At 45.1% G+C, this 21,496-nt stretch overlaps 1 protein-coding gene across 1 annotated transcript in view; it reads left to right on the top strand.

The window, feature by feature from the left end:
- The window catches only part of cubn (cubilin (intrinsic factor-cobalamin receptor)), a 53,784-nt gene that overhangs the window by 22,078 nt on the left and 10,210 nt on the right, over nt 1–21,496 (top strand). The window contains 30 exon segments of the mRNA XM_055881370.1: nt 1,072–1,253; nt 2,648–2,816; nt 2,924–3,105; nt 4,059–4,215; nt 4,454–4,570; nt 4,777–4,890; nt 5,281–5,409; nt 5,617–5,749; nt 6,013–6,218; nt 6,500–6,681; nt 6,930–7,122; nt 7,219–7,416; nt 7,788–7,934; nt 8,294–8,484; nt 11,756–11,924; nt 12,125–12,299; nt 12,561–12,739; nt 12,994–13,200; nt 13,368–13,508; nt 14,544–14,731; nt 14,994–15,165; nt 15,469–15,672; nt 16,255–16,404; nt 16,704–16,825; nt 17,247–17,472; nt 17,672–17,859; nt 18,170–18,326; nt 18,431–18,580; nt 18,824–19,012; nt 21,444–21,496. The exon segment at nt 21,444–21,496 is cut by the window's right edge and continues 9 nt beyond it. Coding sequence (XP_055737345.1) covers nt 1,072–1,253; nt 2,648–2,816; nt 2,924–3,105; nt 4,059–4,215; nt 4,454–4,570; nt 4,777–4,890; nt 5,281–5,409; nt 5,617–5,749; nt 6,013–6,218; nt 6,500–6,681; nt 6,930–7,122; nt 7,219–7,416; nt 7,788–7,934; nt 8,294–8,484; nt 11,756–11,924; nt 12,125–12,299; nt 12,561–12,739; nt 12,994–13,200; nt 13,368–13,508; nt 14,544–14,731; nt 14,994–15,165; nt 15,469–15,672; nt 16,255–16,404; nt 16,704–16,825; nt 17,247–17,472; nt 17,672–17,859; nt 18,170–18,326; nt 18,431–18,580; nt 18,824–19,012; nt 21,444–21,496 — 4,970 coding nt within the window.

Raw genomic sequence — 21,496 nt, 5'->3', positions numbered from 1 at the left:
TTATTTTTTTAAGAAAAAAATAACATGTCTAACAGGTTAAATAGTCTATTAATTGATACCTTTGATCTCAGTCTGTAGGACAGGCACTGTAAACTCCTAGCTGCTTAGCTCCTCCTCTGTAGCTTTCAGCCTGGCCTCCGTTCCTTCTATCTTTACCAGTAAAAAATGTCAGGCTGGCAGCTTCTCCCTGAGTCTCCTAGAATTTGACTATTAGCTTCCTGACTTTCTGCCCTCTCTCCCTCCACATGTATCTCAGAACTGATCTCGTTCTCTGTGAATAAGCCCTCTATCTCTGCCCCAGTCCGACCGCCACACAATAACACCAACAGAGCTGCACCACCCCTCATTCTTTACCTGGACTCCCAACGTCGTTAGCCTCCTATGTTGAGCCCACTAGGATCTTCCAAGCCCTGTATACACACATCCGTGTGAAGTGTTTAGTGAGGTCCATGTGTCTTTATGGGAAAATAGGACATGCTCTGGCAGTCAAGGTTTTGGGGAATATGCATCTGTTTGGTTAATGGTGCGTTGCCAACTCATGTGAACGTGTTATCATCATGGTAATCTTGTTCATGTTTAATATTGTGACAACAGCATGACTTTTGCAGGAACATGTCGATGATCTAGTTTGTTGCCCCCTACCAGAGGTCAATTGTTCTGTTTAATTATATTGGTGTAGTATGGTAACACCTCATACAGTATGGACAGGATCTGTTTAGTTGGTATTCAACTGTATAAACACTGTATGAAATTACACACCTTAATGACAGGTGGATTTTTGTCATGATTAGTCTCTGTGACCAACACTAACCAGCATCTCTTTCATCTTTTCTATCACTGTGGCCCAATTTCCTCTTTCCTCCCATCTTGCACTTGTTCACTTCTCTTCAATGATTTGAAAGGACTGGTATAGCAAATATGGTGGAAACGCCAACTAGCCCATAGCTTCAACAATCCAATGCTTTTAGATATGTGGGAAGTGGTGAGCAAGTATACACTTCAGGTTAAAGGAGAGATTAGTGGGACTCCTTGTCTCCATCAGTCTCACTGACTCAGTGTGGCCCCCTACAGGTTGTGGTGGGGATCTGTCTGGTCCCACGGGTTCCTTCAACAGCCCAGGATACCCCAACAGATACCCCGACAACAGAGAGTGTTTCTGGTACATTCAGACTGCCACAGGAAGCAGCATCACCATTACCATCTATGAGTTTGATGTGGAGTACCACCCTGACTGCAACTATGACGTACTGGAGGTAATGTGTGTGGTGTGTTAATGTGTGTGTTGGTGTGGGTCTTAGGGAGTGTGTGTTTGATTCTGCGTGGTGTATGCCAGAGTTGTGTTGTGCTCCCTCCTGTGCTAGCTGTACCCAGAGGGCCTAGCGCAGAGTAGCTCATGCCAGTGGAATGCTGACTTCCACTAGACAGAACAGTGAATGGAGCCAGTGGGGCAGAAATGACCTGGAAATCACAGCTTAGGGAGCTAGCTAGCTGGCCTTTATCTGGTCCAACTGCCGCCAATGCTGGACTAGCCCCGAGCACTGCCAAACTACCCACAATCCCAAAGGCTAGTGCCACACCCTAACGTCCCACAAATGTCACTTCATCATCATGTGGTTATCAGCTGCTTCTTCCTGTCCTGTAACTGACCAAAGATGTTTGTTGTTGAGGAAACCGTCTGTAGTCCAGCAACACATTTAAAGGATGGTCTGACAATTAGCTAATTTGATTCCCATATGTCCTATTTTTAAACCAGACAAATGAGCATAGACAAGGATATCAATATAGTTAAGTGATAACCTCAGCTCTAACTATGCAGTGACAGTCCGAATATGCATTCTGTAGGGTCTTTGTTCCCTTCAATGGCCCTTTGTTGCTACATTAGGTTGTATGTACACTGAGTGTACAAAACATTAGGAACAACTTCCTAATATTGTGTTGCATCCCCTTTTGCCCACAGAAAAGCCTTAATTCGTCGGGGCTTGGAATCTACAAGGTGTCGAAAGTGTTCCACAGGGATACTGGCCCATGTTGACTCCAATGCTTTCCACAGTCGTGTCAAATTGGCTGGATGTCTTATGGGTGCTGGACCATTCTTGATACACACAGGAAACTGTTGAGTGTGAAAAACCCAGCAGTGTTGCAGTTCTTGACACACTCAAACCGGGGCGCCTGGCACCTACAACCATACCCCTTAAAGGCAAAATTAAAATCCCTCTTTAATCTGTCTCCTCCCCTTCATCTACACGTATTGAATGGAACACTGGTCACTTTAATGTTTACATACTGTTTTACCTATTTCATATATATATATATATTTATAGTTCAACTTTTGCTGTATATATACTGTTCTATCCAAGTATTCTTCAGATATACTACATATTATATCGACATACTGTCTATAATATCTATACATCCCATAACATTAGCACATTGCTCCTGCTAATATTTCAATAATTCTTCATTCCATCATTTTACTTTTAGATTAGTGTGTATTGTTAGATATTACTGCGCTGTTGGAGCTTGGAACACAAGCATTTCACTTGGTCCAGACCTGTCAGCTCTCTGTCCACCACCACCATTTAACTATCTTCCATACCTCTTAACCCCAGCCTCTAACCCTTCATCTCTAACCCCTGTCTTTCCACAGGTATACGGAGGCCCTGACCTTTCTGCCCCGAGGCTGGCCCAGCTCTGCACCACCACCTCCAGCCCCCTCCAGGTCTCCAGCACAGGGAACATGGTCACAGTTCGCTTCAAGTCTGACCCCTACGTCAGTGGCCGAGGGTTCAATGCCAGCTGGGTCGAGGTCCAGGGAGGTGGGTGATAGTGGGCTGTAGACACATACTGTACTGCACATACACACAAATACACAGGTTTTCACTAAATCCCGCTTCCTCCCCCCCTCTCCTCTCTTCCTCCCCAGGATGTGGAGGTCCGATCAAGGCCCCCAGTGGAGAGATCCACTCGCCCAACTACCCCGCCAACTACCCCAACACGGTGGACTGTTCCTGGACCATCTCAGTGGATGTAGGTCACCGGGTCCTCTTCAACTTCACTGACCTGGACATAGAGCTCCACTCCACGTGCCAGTGGGACCATGTAGCTGTGAGTGACTTACTTTCTGAATGATAACGTGTGTATGGTATTATTTCTCCTGGGATGAGGAGGAAATGAGGAATGTGGTTGTGGTTCTAGTGTCTTTATGCCACTATCTCTCTCAATGCCACGGTATTGGCAAGTCCACACTAACAGATGTCAAGGTCCTCTGAAAGAAACTTGGCATCTGAGACATTCTATTGAAATATCAACCGCTGTTCTGAGGGCAGTTTCCAATCTGTCCCACCCACTGCCTCTGCCGTTCTAAGTGGTCTTTGTTACCATCCTCCCATCCCCCCCATCACAGAGAGACAAAACGCGAAGAGAGCAGAGCTCTTTGTCTCTCTGTGGTTTGGCCGTCTTCTTGTCATCTTCCAGGGCCAATTGTTAACACAGTGAAGGGCAGACAGTACCACTGAAATAATGTGAATGCTAACACCCTGATGTCCCACTGGTCAAGTGCCCTAGTGGTCCGTGACAAAAGCTAGTGCTACAGATTCTGTTCAGGGAAACAAGTAACATTCAGTCTATGCGAAAGAGCATTCAGTGTGTAAGATACAGCTGCTATGAAATACTGCGTTGAGGTAGCCAACAGAATAGTTATCCTTTGAAAAGCCCCTGTATGAGTCAGGCAGGTAGCCTAGTGGTTAGAGCGTTGGGCAGTAACCGAAAGGTTGCTAGATCGAATCCCCGAGCTGACAAGGTAAAAATCTGTTGTTCTGCCCCTGAACAAGGCAGTTAACCCACTGTTCCTAGGCCGTCATTGTAAATAATAATTGGTTCTTAACTGACTTGCCTAGTTAAATAACATTTAAAAAATAATAATAAAGAGCTGGTGAATGACTGGTGAATATGTCATTTTTTCACTTCATTGTGAGACACGAACTACAGGAAACAGAAAGTATTCCATATTTTCCATTCTGAATATCAACTTCTCATCTTTACGTTCCGTGTGTGTGTAGATCTATGATGGACCCAGTATATCTGCTCCGCTGCTGGGTCAAGTGTGTGGTCAGACACGGCCCGCCCCCATCACCTCCACCCAGAACACCATTTTTGTGCGGTTCAGATCTGATGCCAGCCTCAACCACCGGGGCTTTGCCGCCACCTTCTCCGAGGGTGGGTCATCAGCACAGCTCGCACGGCAATAGATACAAATATTGATACATATACTTTACCTCTCTTAGCCATTATTGAGACATTGAACACATTCTGGTTTATTATAAAATATGTTTATATGGACGAAGTCTGTTCCAACATTGAAAAACAAATGTTTATAAAACACATTTTGTTATAAAAGTGTAGATTTTGGTTTGGATTCTTATTGGTAAGAAACTTTTATTTTTATTTCTCTCAGCTTGTGGAGCCACCTTCTTGACAGATGACGTGGGTGGGGCCATCGCATCGCCACGGTACCCTGCTGTTTACCCAGCCAATCAGAACTGCAGCTGGATCATCAGGGCTCAGTTGCCATGTGAGTTAGCCAATCACATCACAGATACACACCACTCTATCCACGGCACTACAACTCCCATTCATTTCAATGGCCTGCCAGCTTTGGTATTTGTATTAACCAATGATACTTTGTTTTTATATTGCAATGTAATTGATAGTTATCGGTAACAAACTGAAGTGATGCTGTGTCTTGTTTTCTCTTTCCACACTCTACCCAATGCACAGTCAACCATGTGACCCTGTCGTTTACGGACTTTGAGCTGGAGAGTCTCAACACCAACTGTTCCCACGACGCTGTGGAGATCCTAGATGGAGATAACTACATGGCACCAGTCATTGGTAAGGTCATGTTACAGAAAATAAATAATATAATATAATACAGATCAGTGCTACACAGTGGATACTGGTCCTCTGAGGCTACATACTATAGAAGAATATAAACAAGATCGGGATATAACAGAGACTGTGTAACCCTTTACACTCGTAACCGTATACGGTTGAAAATGGCCGATTTGAGCACTGATCACCTCCTACATTGGTATGCTGTGGCTGTACCGTAACATGCTCATATAAGCAAATTCCCACGAGTGTGAAGGGTAATGTCATTGTTGCAGCACATGGCCTTTAACATGAAAAAATACTGTGCCGAAGTATTACTGATTACTACTCCAACACAATGATAGATGACGTTTTCCATGTTAGTTGTGGTGATATTTATTTTCCCCTCAGGTCGTTACTGTGGCACTGAGATCCCTCACCCAGTCACATCGTTCAGCAACGCCCTGGTCGTCAACTTTGTCTCTGACTCCTCTGTCGCCATGAAGGGCTTCAGAGCAACCTACACTGGCTCCACCTCAAGTAATGCTAAATCTATTAGTGGGACCCAATGGTTGTGTCACATAAGGTCTTAAAGTACCTTCAGAAATTGAGTTTGATTCCACATATCTACTGCTGCCTATTGCCTATCTTTTTGGAAATCTCCATATCATCTGACAGTGATCAGTTCTGACAGCGACTAACTCTAACCCTCCTCTCACTAATCCTAACCCCGTCTTCCTCTCCTAGGCTGTGGAGGGGACTTGCTCATGGAGACAGGGGCCTTTAACAGTCCTAACTACCCTGATGCCTACCCTCCCAACGTGGAGTGTGTCTGGACCATCACCAGCTCCCCCGGCAACCGCCTCCAGCTCTCCTTCATGTGAGTCTCCTATACTTATTGCACGGGTTATTACATGGGTTATTACATGGGTTATTACATGATCAAATGCCTCCATATTGCATCTTCTACGTATTCTGAATATGTATTATACTGTAAGACATTGCCTCAGGGAAGATCATTAAATAATATGTTCTTTCACCATGGAATAAGTTCTAAATGCAGTGGTTATAACAGTGTTATTACATAGGTCGTTACACATCAATAACTAAGCTAATAGTTATTCTTTACCTCTCCTGTGCCAGTATGTTCCAGCTGCAGCAGAGTTCTGACTGTAACAACGATTACCTGGAGATCCGGGAGGGAAACTCTACAGGCGCTCTGGTTGGTCGGTTCTGTGGGGTCTCCCTCCCCTCCAACTACACGTCTCTGATTGGCCACATCCTGTGGGTCAAGTTCCGCTCAGACTCCTCTCTCAGCGGAGCTGGATTCAGAGCCACCTTCTCCCACTGTGAGTGTGTGTTGGGTTTTTGTGGGCGCGTGCATGCGTGTGTTCTGCTGAGGGCCGTAGTGTCTTACTGTACAACCCACTCTCTCGATGACACAATGCATCTCTTCAGATGCTTATCCATTCTGTTAACTCCATGCCCAGCATCACATCTCTGTCGGTGCTCTATCTTCTTCTACTGATGCACAAATGCTTTCAATGACAAGATACAGTACTTTAGCTTTAGATGCGCCCAGCCATACTCTGTATGCTAAACACAGGACATGTGGGCTCTCCTTCTCCAGTGTATGGGAATGACATCACAGGTACGTCAGGACAGATAGCGTCTCCACTGTACCCCCGGACATACCCCAACAACGCAGACTACCGCTGGACCATCACTGTACCCGGAGACGACTACATACAGATCCACTTCCTAGACATGGACATCGAGGACCTGTACGACTGCTACTATGACCAGCTTAAGGTGTGCGTCGTCGAGGCGACTGATTCTTTTGAAATGACAACCTCTTCCTTCCATAGAATTCAAAACATCCCCAAAAGTCATCTTCGTTTTGATATTAGGAAATGTTAGATCACTATCATCCTTGAAAAACTCACTGTGAACATGAATAATATAATACGAATGTTATATAAGAACATCATATCGGGAACCATAAACCATTCGCCCAGTCTTGTTCATAACTTCTAACCTCTCTCTCTGTGTGTGGTCAGATATTTGACGGGCCCAACATCCACGCCTACTCCCTGGGGAAGTTCTGCGGTCTATCCCTGCCCGCCTCGGTCAGTAGCTCTGGCAGCACCGTGACTCTAGAGTTCCAGTCGGACACTGTGGTGGGGGGAAGAGGCTTCCTCATTGAATGGTCAGCCATACAGAGCTCTGGACCCCTGCCCACCATAGCACCAGGTGTGTGTTTAAGCCAGTGGGTGTTTGTGCACTTGTCCGTGCATCCATCCATGTGTGTTACTATACTGATTTCTATCTCTCTCTCTCTGTATGTAGGTGCCTGTGGGGGGGCTCTGATGCCAGGCGACAGCCCCAGGTTCCTCTTCTCCCCTGGCTGGCCAGACAGCTATGACGCTAACCTGGAGTGTACCTGGGTCATTCGTTCCCCTAACTCTATTGTGGAGTTCAACCTGCTGTCTCTGGACATGGAGGACTACTCCACCTGCTACTTCGACAGCCTGGTCATCAGGGATGGTGAGTGAGAGAGAGGCCTGGATCCTGTTCATTAGACCACACTGTAGCAAAAAATCAAGTATTTCTCATTGGACAAGTTCAGATAGTGCCTGTTTGTTTCACCCTGTGTTCTTCTGTTTTTTGTGCAAACTGAACATGACCATGGTTTAGTAAGACCTTTATACTAGACTACTGGTTAATCAGCTTTGTGTGAAGCGTAAAACACTGAGGTTTACTTTCTAGCTTCTGGGAGACAGTATGTCACGACCACAACACTGTGCAGTGTGTTTTATGTTTTAGCTAAGCAAATGGACACGTCTCCTCAGTGAACACTGCATGTCCTTTCCTTTGTGTTCCTAATGTTTACCCCAGTGTGTGTTCTCCTCCCCCAGGTGAAACCAACCTGTCCCCCCTGCTGAACACTGTGTGTGGCCGTGAGCTGCCTGGTCCCATCCACTCTACAGGGGACTCCATGTTCCTCCGCTTCACCTCAGACAGCAGCGTCTCCGGGAAGGGCTTCAACGCTTCCTACTCCAAGGGTGAGCTCACTCACAACCCTTCTCTGAAGCAATCCAATCACTGGAGGTTGTTGACCCTGCTAACTTGGTTGACATGTCATGTCGTTTACCCTGCTAATGTGTCATCGGTTCACATCTCATTCTCTTAATTTTGCTTGTGTCTTATTGCTTAAAATCCCAGGCTGTTGATTTCATATTGGTTTGTATCATAGGTTTTAATTCTTCCTGGATTCTGTTTCTTTATGACTTTGACAATGCAGATCATTCTGATTTCATAGAGGTTGATATCATTGACTGTATTTATCTAAAGGAAAAAGAAAACTCTCAGTATCTCTTTGACAAGTGACAATGAAGTTAGTGTTTTCTAATTCTCCTTCTAGGTTGTGGTGGTCTGCTGCACGTGGACAGGGGTGTACTCTCCACCCCGCGGTACCCCGAGAACTACCCGTCCAATCTGGACTGTAGCTGGCACGTGATGGTGACCCCAGGCTTCAGAGTGTCTGTTAACATCCAGAGCCCGTTTCAGGTCCAGGGCTTCGGCACCGCCTGCAGCTCTGGAGACTACCTAGAGGTGAGATACAGTGCATTTGGGAAGTATTCAGACCCCTTGACTTTTTCCACATTTTGTTCCGTTTCAGCCTTATTCTAAAATGTATTAAATCGTTTTTTCCCCCTCATCATTCGACACACAATACTGACAAAGCAAAAACACGTTTTTAGAAATGTTTGCAAATATATAAAAATTAAATATCACATTTATGTAACTATTCAGTCCTTTTACTCAGTACTTTGTTGAAGCAGCTTTGGCAGCGATTACAGCCTCGAGTCTTCTTGGGTATGATGCTACAAACTTGGCACACCTGTATTTGGGGAGTTTCTCCCATTCTTCTCTAGATCCTCTCAAGCTCTGACAGGTTGGATATGGAGCGTCACTGCACAGCTATTTTCAGGTCTCTCCAGCGATGTTCAATCTGGTTCAAGTCCGGGCTCTGGCTGGGCCACTCAGGGACGTTGTCTTGGCTGTGTGCTTTTGGTCGTTGTCCTGTTGGAAGGTGAACCTTCGGCCCAGTCTGAGGTCCTGAGCGCCCTGGTGCAGGTTTTCATCAATGATCTCTCTGTACTTTGCTCCGTTCATCTTTCCTTCGATCCTGACTAGTATCCCATTCCCTGCCGCTGACAAACATCCCCACAGCATGATGCTGCTACCACCATGCTTCACCGTAGGGATGGTGCCAGTTTTCCTCCTCAAGCCAAAGAGTTCAATCTTGGGTTTCATCAGACCAGAGAATCTTGTTAATTGTGGTCTGAGAGTCTTTAGATGCCTTTTGGCAAACTCCAAGCGGGCTGTCATGTGCCTTTTACTGAGGAGTGGCTTCCGTTTGGCCACTCTACCATAAAGGCCTGTTTGGTGTAGTGCTGCAGAGATGGTTGTCCTTCTGGAAGGTTCTCCCATCTCCACAGAGGAACTCTGGAGCTCTGTCAGTGACCATTGGGTCACCTCCCTGTTCTTGGGGACCTTCAATGCCTCAGACATTTTTTGGTACCCTTCCCCAGATATGTGCCTCGACAATCCTGTCTCGGAGCTTTACGGACAATTCCTTCGACTTCATGGCTTGGTTTTTGCTCTGACATGCACTGTCAACTGTGGGACCTTTTAATATATAAAGACAGGTGTGTGCCTTTCCAAATCATGTCCAATCAATTAAATTCACCAGAGCTGGACTCCAATCGAGTTGTAGAAAAATCTCAAGGATGATCAATGGAAACAGGATGTACCTAAACTTAATTTCGAGTCTCATAGCAAAGGGTCTGAATAGTTATGTAAGTAAGTTATTTGCAAAAATTCCTGAATACTTTCCGAATGCCCTGTAATAGAATCAAATAGAATAGAGTAGAGAAGAGCATTGCAGAGTAGAATAGAATAAATTAGATATTAGATTAGAGAAATTAGTATAATATAGTATAATATAATTGAGTAGAGTAGATATTGAATATAATATTTACTAACATCAAATGCGTTGTGACATGTTTATAATATTTTATATAACTTGTATAGTTGTATATCACCAATGGATGCTGCTTAAACAAATAGTTATTTGAAGCATGATCAGGTTGATTATAAACTCAGCAATAAAATAAACATCCCTTTTTCAGGACCCTGTCTTTCAAAGATAATTTGTAAAAATCAAAATATCTTCACAGATCTTCATTGTAAAGGGTTTAAACACTGTTTCCCATGCTTGTTCAATGAACCATCAACAATTAATGAACATGCACCTGTGGAACGGTCGTTAAGACACTAACAGCTTACAGACGGTAGGCAATTAAGGTCACAGTTATGAAAACTTAGGACACTAGAGGCCTTTCTACTGACTCCGAAAAACACCAAAAGAACGATGCCCGGGGTCCCTGCTCATCTTCGTGAATGTGCCTTAGGCATGCTGCAAGGAGGCATGAGGACTGCAGATGTGGCCAGGGCAAAAAATTGCAATGTCCGTACAGTGAGACGCCTAAGACAGCGCTACAGGGAGACAGGACAGACAGCTGATCGTCCTCGGAGTGGCAGACCACGTGTAACAACACCTGCACAGGATCGGTACAGCCCGACATCACACCTGCGGGACAGGTACAGGATGATAACATCAACTGCCCGAGTTACACCAGGAACGCACAATCCCTCCATCAGTACTCAGACTGTCCGCAATAGGCTGAGAGAGGCTGGACTGAGGGCTTGTAGACCTGTTGTAAGGCAGGTCCTCACCAGACATCACCGGCAACAACGTCGCCTATGGGCACAAACACACCGTCGCTGAACCAGACAGGACTGGCAAAAAGTGCTCTTCACTGACGAGTCATGGTTTTGTCTCACCAGGGGTGATGGTCGGATTCACGTTTATCGTTGAAAGAATGAGTGTTACACCGAGGCCTGTAGTCTGGAGCGGGATCGATTTGGAGGTGGAGGGTCCGTCATGGTCTGGGGCGGTGTGTCACAGCATCATCGGACTGAGCTTGTTGTCATTGCAGGCAATCTCAACGCTGTGCATTACAGGGAAGACATCCTCCTCCCTCATGTGGTACCCTTCCTGCAGGCTGACCCTCCAGCATGACAATGCCACCAGCCATACTGCTCGTTCTGTGTGTGATTTCCTGCAAGACAGGAATGTCAGTGTTCTGCCATGGCCAGCTGAAGAGCCCGGATCTCAATCCCATTGAGCACGTCTGGGACCTGTTGGATCGGAGAGTGAGGGCTAGGGCCATTCCCCCCAGAAATGTCCGGGAACTTGCAGGTGCCTTGGTGGAAAAGTGAGGTTACACCTCACAGCAAGAACTGGCAAATCTGGTGCAGTCCATGAGGAGGAGATGCACTGCAGTACTTAATGCAGCTGGTGGCCACACCAGATACTGACTGTTACTTTTGATTTTGACACCCCCTTTGTTCAGGGACACATTATTCAATTTCTGTTAGTCACATGTTTGTGGAACTTGTTCAGTTTATGTCTCAGTTGTTGAATCTTATGTTCATACAAATATTTACGTTAAGTTTGCTGAAAATGAACGCAGTTGACAGTGAGAGGACGTTTCTTTTTTTGCTGAGTTTATATAGTGAATGAACCAGTCTCCTAAATAATTTTGAAAGTCACAGTTATATACTACACTACACATAATATACTACACCTTGTTATAGCCAGGAAGAGTGATTTTCTCTGACAGATTCAATTTACCCAGGGAGTGATATGGATTGTAACATGACCCTTAACCCTCTGTGTGTGTGCGTGCGTTACTGTGATTGTTACTGTGTGTGTGTGCGCGTGTGTGTTCAACCCGCCGCCTGTCTGTCTTAGTTGAGGAACGGTCCGGATGCCTCAGCCCCCTCTCTGGGGGGTCGTCTGTGTGGCACCAGCCCCCCTTCCATCACCCAGACAACAGACAACAACCTCCACATACGATTCATCTCAGACGCCACCAACGAGGGCAGTGGCTTCAAACTGATCTTTGAGGCCCACAGCCAGGGTGAGACTGTAATAACAGTAAATTGTTATAACATGTTTATAACACAGACAATCAAAGGTTTAGATAGAAACACTGTAATGTATGTTTTTACATTTATTGAGACATCACTGTATTTTGGGCTTAAGAGCAGAGTGTATGTGAGAAAATACTTTCTGATTTCTAGATTTTCCTAATCACATGTATTTCCTCTCCTCCTGTAGCTTGTGGAGGAAGCATTGTGTTGAGTGACTCAGACCCTCCAGGCTATATCACGTCACCCAACTACCCCCAGAACTACCCCCAGAACATGGACTGTATCTGGGTCATCACCGTGCCCAACGGGGAGTCTGTCCAGATCGACTTTGACAATGAATTCGACATCGAGCCTACGTCCAAGTATGAAATTGCCCATTTGATATCATCGTCATGTTCTAATTCTTCATCATGTTTCTTTTTACTTGTACTTGTTATAAGTTCTTATGTCATGTTTCTTATATATGAGTACAGAACGCCATATGTTTCTTATATATGAGCACAGAGTATGACAGTGTTTCTAATAGAATGGATCCAAGAGCTATATATTGTACCATTCTGTTGTTGTTACATTTTTTGAAGAAAACAATTTCATGAGATTTACCCCCAATGTTTTGTCATCAGCTGTTTATATGACTACGTTGAGGTCCGTGATGGTGCCACCTCTGATGCTAACTCCCTCGCAAAACTGTGTGGCAACACCAGGCCCTCTACCGAGCATTCCACTGGCTCCACCATGTACCTGCGCTTCCGCACAGACTCCAGCATCACACACAAGGGCTTCAAGGCTAAGTACTCCATCGGTGAGTGTGTGTAACTCGAACAGAATCAACCCACTCCACCACACTCCCTAGTACAGTCTCGCACACGCTCACACACTCACTCAAATACACTTTACCACCTACATAGACCATGAAATCTTTCAGTGGGCATGTTACAGCATCAAACATATTTCAGAACGCAGATGTATTTTGCTGCCTCTTCTACAAGATGCAGGAGATACTTGGAATGACCCGGATCTCAATCTCATTTTTTTTGTCTTTTCAATCCAACACAGCCACGTGTGGAGGCACATACACTGGCCAGAGTGTTAACCTCAAGAGCCCAGGTTTCCCTGCGAACTACCCAGACAGCTTATCCTGTGAGTGGTACCTGGAGGGCCCTACAGGACACTACCTCACCATCAGCTTCAACAACTTCAGCCTGCAGAGCACAGTAGACTGCAGCGGTGACTATGTCGAGATACGAGAGTACAACGCCTCAGGTAACCTGTTCTATGTTTACGGATTCTTGACATGTTTCTAGAAATGTTCTGCCTAAAAATGACAGTGGGGTTATATCTCTTTTCTAAGAAGTCTAATTCAGTTTGTCAATTTGTGTAATTCATTTTGTCTAAGTTGAGGAATGTGTTGCCGGTATGTCCTGTTCCAGGGCGCTTCCTGGGAAAGCATTGTGGGAACAGCATACCTAGCCCCGTGGAAACAGGAGACAGCTTTGCTTATGTCAAGTTTGTCAGCGACAGCAGTGGAAACGCCCCAGGATTCACTCTGTCCTTTGTGGGCAGTGTGGAAGGTACAAGTCAATTACAGTGCATTCGGAAAGTATTCAGACCCCTTTACTTTTTCCAAATTTGGTAACGTTACAGCCTTATTCTTAAATGTACACACAATACCCCATAATGACAAAGCAAAAACAGATTTTTAGAAATTTTTGCAAATGTATAACAAATAAAAAACTGATATCACACATAGTATTCAGACCCTTTACTCAGTACTTTGTTGAAGCACCTTTTGGCAGCGATTACAGCCTTGAGTCTTCTTGGGTACAAACATGGCACACCTGTATTTGGGGAGTTTCTCACATTCTTCAGAGACTTGTCCCAAAGCCACTCCTGCGTTGTCTTGGCTGTGTGCTTAGGGTCATTGTCCTTTTGGAAGGTGAACCTTCAGCCAGGCTGAGGTCCTGAGTGCTCTGGTGCAGGTTTTCATAAAGGATCTCTCTGTACTTTGCTCCGTTCATCTTTCCCTCGATCCTGACTAGTCTCCCAGTCCCATGTGCCTCGACACAATCCTGTCTCGGAGCTCTACGTACAATTCCGTCGCTCATGGCTTGGTTTTTGCTCTGACATGCACTGTCAACGGTGTGTGCCTTTCCAAATCATGTCAATCAATTGAATTGACCACAGGTGGACTCTAATCAAGTTGTAGAGACATCTCAAGGATGATCAACAGAAACAGAATGTGCCTGAGCTCAATTTAGGTGTCTCATAGCAAAGGGTCTGAAATAAAGTATCTGTTTTTTTATAAATTAGCAAATGTTTCTGAAAACCTGTTTTCGCTTTGTCATTATGGGGTATTGTGTGTAGATTGATAAGGAAAAACACGATTTTATCAGTTTTAGAATAAGGCTTTAACATATCAAAATGTAGAAAAGGGGAAGGTCTGAAAACTTTCCAAATGAGCTGTGTGTGTGATTTCTGTGTCATAGCTTTGTGTAGTATTGGTATTAGCAGTGAAAATGACTGGCTGACAGTAAAAGTTAATAAGCTGTGTTGATGTTAACAACCTGTTCTTTCTTTCTAATTCTTTCCGTCCTGTCCCCCTACAGTGTGTGGAGGTGAGCTGAACGCTCCCTCGGGGACCATCTCGTCCCCTAACTATCCCAACCTGTACCCTCACAGCCGTACGTGTCGTTGGGAGATCACTGTGGTCCCGGGGAGGAGGGTCACTCTCACCATCAACGACCTTCGGCTGGAGGGCACCAGCATCAGCAGCTGCTACGCCGACTATGTGGATGTGGGTCCCACTTATCTTTCAGCTTCTCTTCTTTTAGGTTCACTTTTTCATCATTGAAGTTGGTGTGTTGTTTAATTTTCTCATTTGCTTCCACTTGCTGTGTAGTCATATCATCTAAGATTCAATTCTACTCAATTCTTCTAGCACATAATCAGCCAGGTCACATCCATGGTTCTTTCCATGCTTCCAGTATGACTTGATTGGTTCTAATGCAGTTCTAATGGTTCTAACTGGTTCTGATGGCGTGGTTCTCCTCCCTCAGGTGTTAAACGGCGTGGCGGTAACCGCCCCTCATATCGAGCGGTTGTGTGGCACCGTGCCAACAGGCTACCAGGTTAAGTCGTCAGGCAACACCATGACTGTAGTGTTCCGTACCGACTCCTCTGTCTCCAATGGAGGCTTTACAGCTACCTACTCCTCCAATGAGGATGCATGTGAGTACAGCTTTACTCTCCTTTTCCGAGCAACTTTCCCCAGGATGTTAGTATAAGATCATGTGTTCTCAGGGTTAATAAGGGTTCATAATAAAGGCGGCCATTGCAGTTTTTACCTCTTTCAAAGACATTTAAAGACACTTTTTATGCAAAGTATGTCTTTAATGTGTTAAGTGTGTTGCTATCCTCATAGGGATGTTAACATTTGGATTTGAATTATCAGAACTGCTCTTAAGTGAAATATCATACATTTAAAATACCCTTCAGTGCTTTCTTGTTCTAAACCTCTGTCCTTCTCCATAGTGTGTGGTGGCATCCTCAGTGACCCAGCTGGAGGTAACTTCACCTCCCCGGGCTACCTCGCCTCTAACTACAGCAACAACCTGAACTGTGAGTGGCTGATCCAGAACCCTACACAAATCAACTCGTCCATCGTGGTCATCCTAGAAGACCTACACCTGGAGAACCATCAGACCTGCGAGTCCGACTACATAGAGTTCCGCCTCGGTGAGTCACAACGCTGGATGTGTCGTTTTGCTAATCGAAGAATGTTTACGTTCATATCCAAAGTAACTACTCATTGGGGCGGTTTCACAGACACAGATTTAAGCATAGCCGTATGGAAAAAAATAGATATATATTTTTTGCATTTAAATTTTACCCCTTTTTTTGTGGCGGGCACCCGACCCGCCACAAGGAGTCGCTAGAGCGCGATGAGCCAAGTAAAGCTCCACCTGCCAAACCCTCCCCTAACCCGGATGACGCTGGGTCAATTGTGTGCCGTCCTATGGGACTCCCGGCCACGGCCGGTTGTGGCACAGCCCGGGAATGAATCCGGGTCTGTAGTAACTCCTTTAGCACTGCGATGCAGTGCCTTAGACCACTGCGCCACTCGGGATGCCCTAAAAAGCACTTTTAATGGAGATTCTTCATTGAGCTTGCTTTTTATTCCAGGACTAATCGTAATCTGTGTCTGGGAAATTTCCCCGAAGTGAGAAAGACAAGTGATTATGTGCCTAACCTTTCTGTAACTGATCCCCAGAAACCGGCTGTGTAACTGTGTGGATGTTGTGCATCTTCCTTTCCTAGGTGACTCTAGCGGGGAGCTGCTGGCCCAGTTCTGTGGCCAGACCACTCCTATGATTCCCCTGGTGGTGTCCACCCCTGAACTCTGGGTCCACTTCCAGACCAACCAAGCTATAGGAGACCTGGGCTTCAAGGCCAAGTACTTATTCTCCGGTGAGCTTAGCCCCATCTCTCACGTACAGTTCCTCAATGTCTCTAAACTCAACATCATGTGGTCCAAGCACCACTAGTTTTATTCGTAGGGATATCAGACACAGATCAATGCTCCACTAAGGCATCAAGAAATGAAATGTAGCATTACAATCTTCATAACCTCTCCATCTCCCATTATAGCGGGGTGGTTGGTAGATTGGGGAAGGAGGTATAATCCTGCCTTCCCAAACATTTACCTTTTTACTCAGCCATTGTGTCTATCTCCTAACCACTACCTCTGTCTCCTTACCTCCCTATAGAATGTGGTGGTTGGCAGACCGGACAGGGAGGCGTAATCTCCAGCTCTGCCTACCCTAACCTCTACCCCAGCCCCAGTCGCTGTGCTTGGTTACTGGAGGCCCCTGAGGGCCACACCATCACTGTGAGTAGTAGAGAATCCCTCAGCAGCACGTCCTGGAGCTGGGTCAAATCTTGTGTGTGTGGTTTGGTAGCTAAAGTTAGCTACATAGCTAACACTGTAAGACCAATATCAATCAGCATGTGAACTAGCTAGCTAGCCATATTGGGAAGTGAAGAGGACTTGTGATGCGTTTCTCTAATGTCTTCTGGTAGATGGTGTGATTGTTATATTTGTTTACCTGGATGGTCAATTTCTTAGGTAATAGTGACATTAATAGTAACATTGATGTAGAGTATGGTATTTATGCAGAGCTGGTGCTATAAATTGGATGGGATAATATAAACTCAACTAGTGCAACACAAACAGCCATCACATACCATACAGATTTACCTTAAAAAACATTCAAACCACCCCTCCATTTACCCCCTGTTGTCCCCCTCAGCTCACCTTCAGCTACTTCAACCTGGAGCCTCACAATACCTGTGGCTGGGACTCTGTCACCATCTTCAACGGGGGCTCCCCAGGGTCTCCTGTGATTGGCCAGTACTGTGGAACCACCTCCCCGGGAACCATCCAATCAGGGTCCAACAAGCTGGTGGTGGTTTTCCTGGCCGATCACTCAGTGTCCAGAGGAGGGTTTGTGGCCACCTGGTCAACTGACTCCTCAGGTAGGCTATGGGCCGATGAGTGACCAGGATGTCGTCTTGGCCAGGGTTAAGCAAGGATGGAAATCGGACTTGGAATTTCAGTTTACTTTCTGGATTAACTGAATTGATATGGAATTCACCCCAGCCCTGGTCTTGGGATTGTTCTGTGATAGTTGTGTGATATGTTGTGAAAACATGATGTACTGTTGTATCCCTACAGGCTGTGGAGGAGTGATACACGCTGACACTGGCGTCATCAAGTCTCCCAACTACCCCCAGAACTTCCCTGCCAACATCGAGTGTTCCTGGACCATCATCGCCCCCGAGGGTAGCCACCTGGAGATGAACTTCAACTCTGACTTCCAGATCCCTGATGCCAACGGGCAGTGTCAGAGCAGCTACATCAAGGTGAACACACAATATTGAACCTCCTATCTCCTACACTTGCTTGATAAGATTGCGCCCTCTATTAAAATAGCTTTTGGTATTGCAAGGTTGACGCTCCGCTGACATCATATGGCTAAAATATTGAACCCAAGGAGTGGGAATTATTTTGTATACTGGTTCTGTGCAGGGGTGTGTGGTACGCCACTGGTTCTGTGGTCTACTAGCTGCAGGGTGTGACAGCACTGATCCAGTCGACATCATCACTCACTACTGTACAGTACATACTAAACATAACGTCTGTTTGTTACTATCTCTGTGGTATTACCTGTAGGTGTGGTCAGGTGATAGTGAGACCGCTGATGGACTGCTAGCTACAGGTTGTGGTACCACTGCCCCAGCCCCCATCATCGCTCCCTACAACACCATCACCACTAGGTTCCAGTCCACTGGAACTCCAGGAAGAGGCTTCTCAGCCAACTACATCACACGTGAGTAGAGTACTACTAGTGTCTGTTAGGTACACATTTACAGTCGTAATATATCAGTGTATTTTAACTACTATAAAGTTCTCTCTGTTGGCGTCTTCTCTCAGGGTGTGGGGCTAACTTCACTGCCCCCACCGGCCGGGTGGTGTCGCCCAACTACCCAGCCGACTACCCCTTATTCTCCGACTGTAGTTACCTCATAGACGTTGGACCCCAGACTGTTGTCATCCTGGAGTTCCGCACCTTCCAGGTAGAAGGTAAGAAGAAGGACCATCTAAATGGTCATCTTGGCTCTCCTGCAACATGATAGCTGTGTAACAACAACTGCACAAGAGATTTGTCTCTTGCTCTTTGCTGTTGAGAAAGTCAGCCCGATATGCTGCTTCCGAAATGTGTGTCGCTTATTCTACCTTCAAATCACATTCATAATACTATGATTATTTTTACAGTTATTTTCCCCCCATGTTGTCCTAGCCTGTGTCCTTTGTGTCCTGTCCTAGCCCACTCCACGTGTATGTTTGATGGGGTGAAGGTGTACGGTGGTACCCACCCTACGGGGACCCCTGTGGCCACAGTGTGTGGCAGCTCCATCCCTGGGCCCTTCAGCACCCTGGGACCCATGCTGGTCAACTTCTACTCCGACTCCATCATCAACGACAACGGCTTCCTGGCTGAGTACAGAGCTATACGTGAGTACCATGCTTCAAGTCTGAGGCCCAATTCTAAATCAATCCTTGGACCCTAAGCCATCTACCAATTCCTGGCCGTGCCTCTGCTGGTTTTTGTTATTTCCTTTCATTTCCAATTTAGACCTAGACAACAAGGTGAGGAGAGTTCCTAACTACCTTCAGAGGACTGGAGTTTGACACATTTGCTGTATGCACTTGAAAAGATCTGAGAAGATTTTATTTGTGTTAGCAAATGTGGTGAAATGTCCACCTAGCCTACAAAAGGCAAGGGGGAGCTATTACCATATTGAGTATTAGTGCGTTCTGGCCCTGACTGGATCTGTCTGAGCCTCTGGGCTCAGAGTTTTGGGCTTTGGGCCTCATAGTTCTGGGGTTGTTTACCATTAAGAGGGGAATGCTGCCGTTGCGCTGGTGCTCCATTCAGCCCAGTGGAGAATGTGAGGAATGGAGAGAGGCTGCGCTTTCTAACAATTAGAGGGGATTTGAGAGGAGAGAGGGCTCTGGATACAAGGCCACAGCAGATGGATACCAGGCCAGGGACAACACATACACACAATAGACCCACACACACACATACAGTGCCTTCGGAAAGTATTCACACCCATTTTACTTTTTCCAAATGTTGTTGTGTTACAGTCTGACTTTAAAATGGATTAAATTGCATTTTTTGGGTCACTAGCCTACACACAATAATACCCCATAATGTCAAAGCAGAATTATGTTTTTTTAAATATATATATATTTTTTTTTTTACAAATTAATAAAATAATGTAAGCTGAAATGTCTTGAATCAATAAAGATTCAACCTCTTTGTTATGGCAAGCCTAAATAAATCCCCTAGTAAAAATGTGTTTAACAAGTCACATAATAAGTAGCATGGACTCACTCAGTGTGCAATAATAGTGTTTAACATGATTTAAAAAAATCTCTGTACCCCACACATACAATTATCTGTAAGGTCCATCAGTCGAGCAGTGAATTTTAAACACTGATTCAACCACAAAGAAGGGCACCTATTGGTAGATGGATAAAATGAAATGAAAGGCAGACATTGACTATCCCTTTGAGCAGGGTGCACTTATGAATTTCTCTTTTGGATGGTGTATCAATACATCCAGTCACTACAAAGATACAGGCTTCCTTCCTAACTCAGTTGCCGGAGAGGAAGGAAAACGCTCAGGGATTTCACCATGAGGCCAATTGCGACTTTAAAACAGTTAATAATAGGATAAAACTGAGGATGGCTCAACAACATTGTAGTTACTCCACAGTACTAACCTAATTGATTTAAAAATATATATATTCCAAAACATGCATCTTGTTTGCAACAGGGCGCTAAAGTAATATGGCAAATAATGTGGGGAGACAATTAACTTTTTGTCCTGAATACATGTGTTATGTTTTGGGGCAAATCCAATACAACACATTACTGAGTAGCACTCTACATATTTTCAAGCATGGTGATGGATACATTATGTTATGGGTGTGCTTGTAAACATTAAGGACTGGGGAGTTTTTCAGGATAAAGAAAATTATGTAATGGAGCTAAGCGCAGGCAAAATCCTAGGGGAAAATCTGGTTCAGTCTGCTTTCCCCCAGACACTGGGAGATGGGTTCACCTTTCAGCAGGATAATAACCTAAAACACAAGGGCAAATCTGCGCTGCAGTTGCTTACCAAGAAGACCGTGAATGTTCCCGAGTGGCTGATTTACAGTTTTGACTTAAATCTACTTTAATTTTCAACAAATTGTATAACATTTCTAAAAACATGTTTTGACTTTGTCATTACAGGGTATTGTGGTAAATGGGTGCTATTTATTTTTTTTTGTTATCCATTTTGAATTCAGGCTGTAACAGCAAAATGTGGAATAAGTCAAGGGGTATGAATACTTTTCTGAAAGTATGCACACGCGCGCACGCACGCACGCACGCACGCACCCTTCAATTCATAAGGATTTAACTCTGACCTCTGTAATATTCAGACATGCAGCCTGTCAGACAGAACAGTAAATATGTATTATCATCAGTAGCTAAATGACTCAGATGGCCACCCACACACTTCAGACAGGGCAGCCATTATAGCCTTTATAATGGGGGAGACACCACTCTCCATCGAGCCTTTTAGATGATTCATGTCTAGAGTGGCAGGGTAAGCGTGACTGGCTGCACATTGAAAGCTCAGAGTAGTCATAAACAAAAAGCCTTATTTCTTTATTTTTTGTATGCTTCATAATGAAAACAGCTCTTCTCTCAGAGCCAAGACACAAAACAAAATACAGTCTGAAAATAAACACAATTCATTTAAGTAGGATTCATTCAAGTATATTTAAATCAAGTAGCAGAAAAAAAGGGGGAGGAAGGAGACTAATAAAGGGATTTGTGTTTCTGGTATGGTCAGAATGGTATTAATCAGTGTTTTTTTACTGTTAGCATGTGGAGGTGTGTTCAACAGCACTTCTGGTACGGTCAGCAGCCCGTCAGCA

The sequence above is a fragment of the Salvelinus fontinalis genome, chromosome 25 (assembly GCF_029448725.1).
Source record: "Salvelinus fontinalis isolate EN_2023a chromosome 25, ASM2944872v1, whole genome shotgun sequence".
Lineage (NCBI taxonomy): Eukaryota > Metazoa > Chordata > Actinopteri > Salmoniformes > Salmonidae > Salvelinus > Salvelinus fontinalis.
This window is presented reverse-complemented; position numbering and strand designations above follow the sequence as displayed.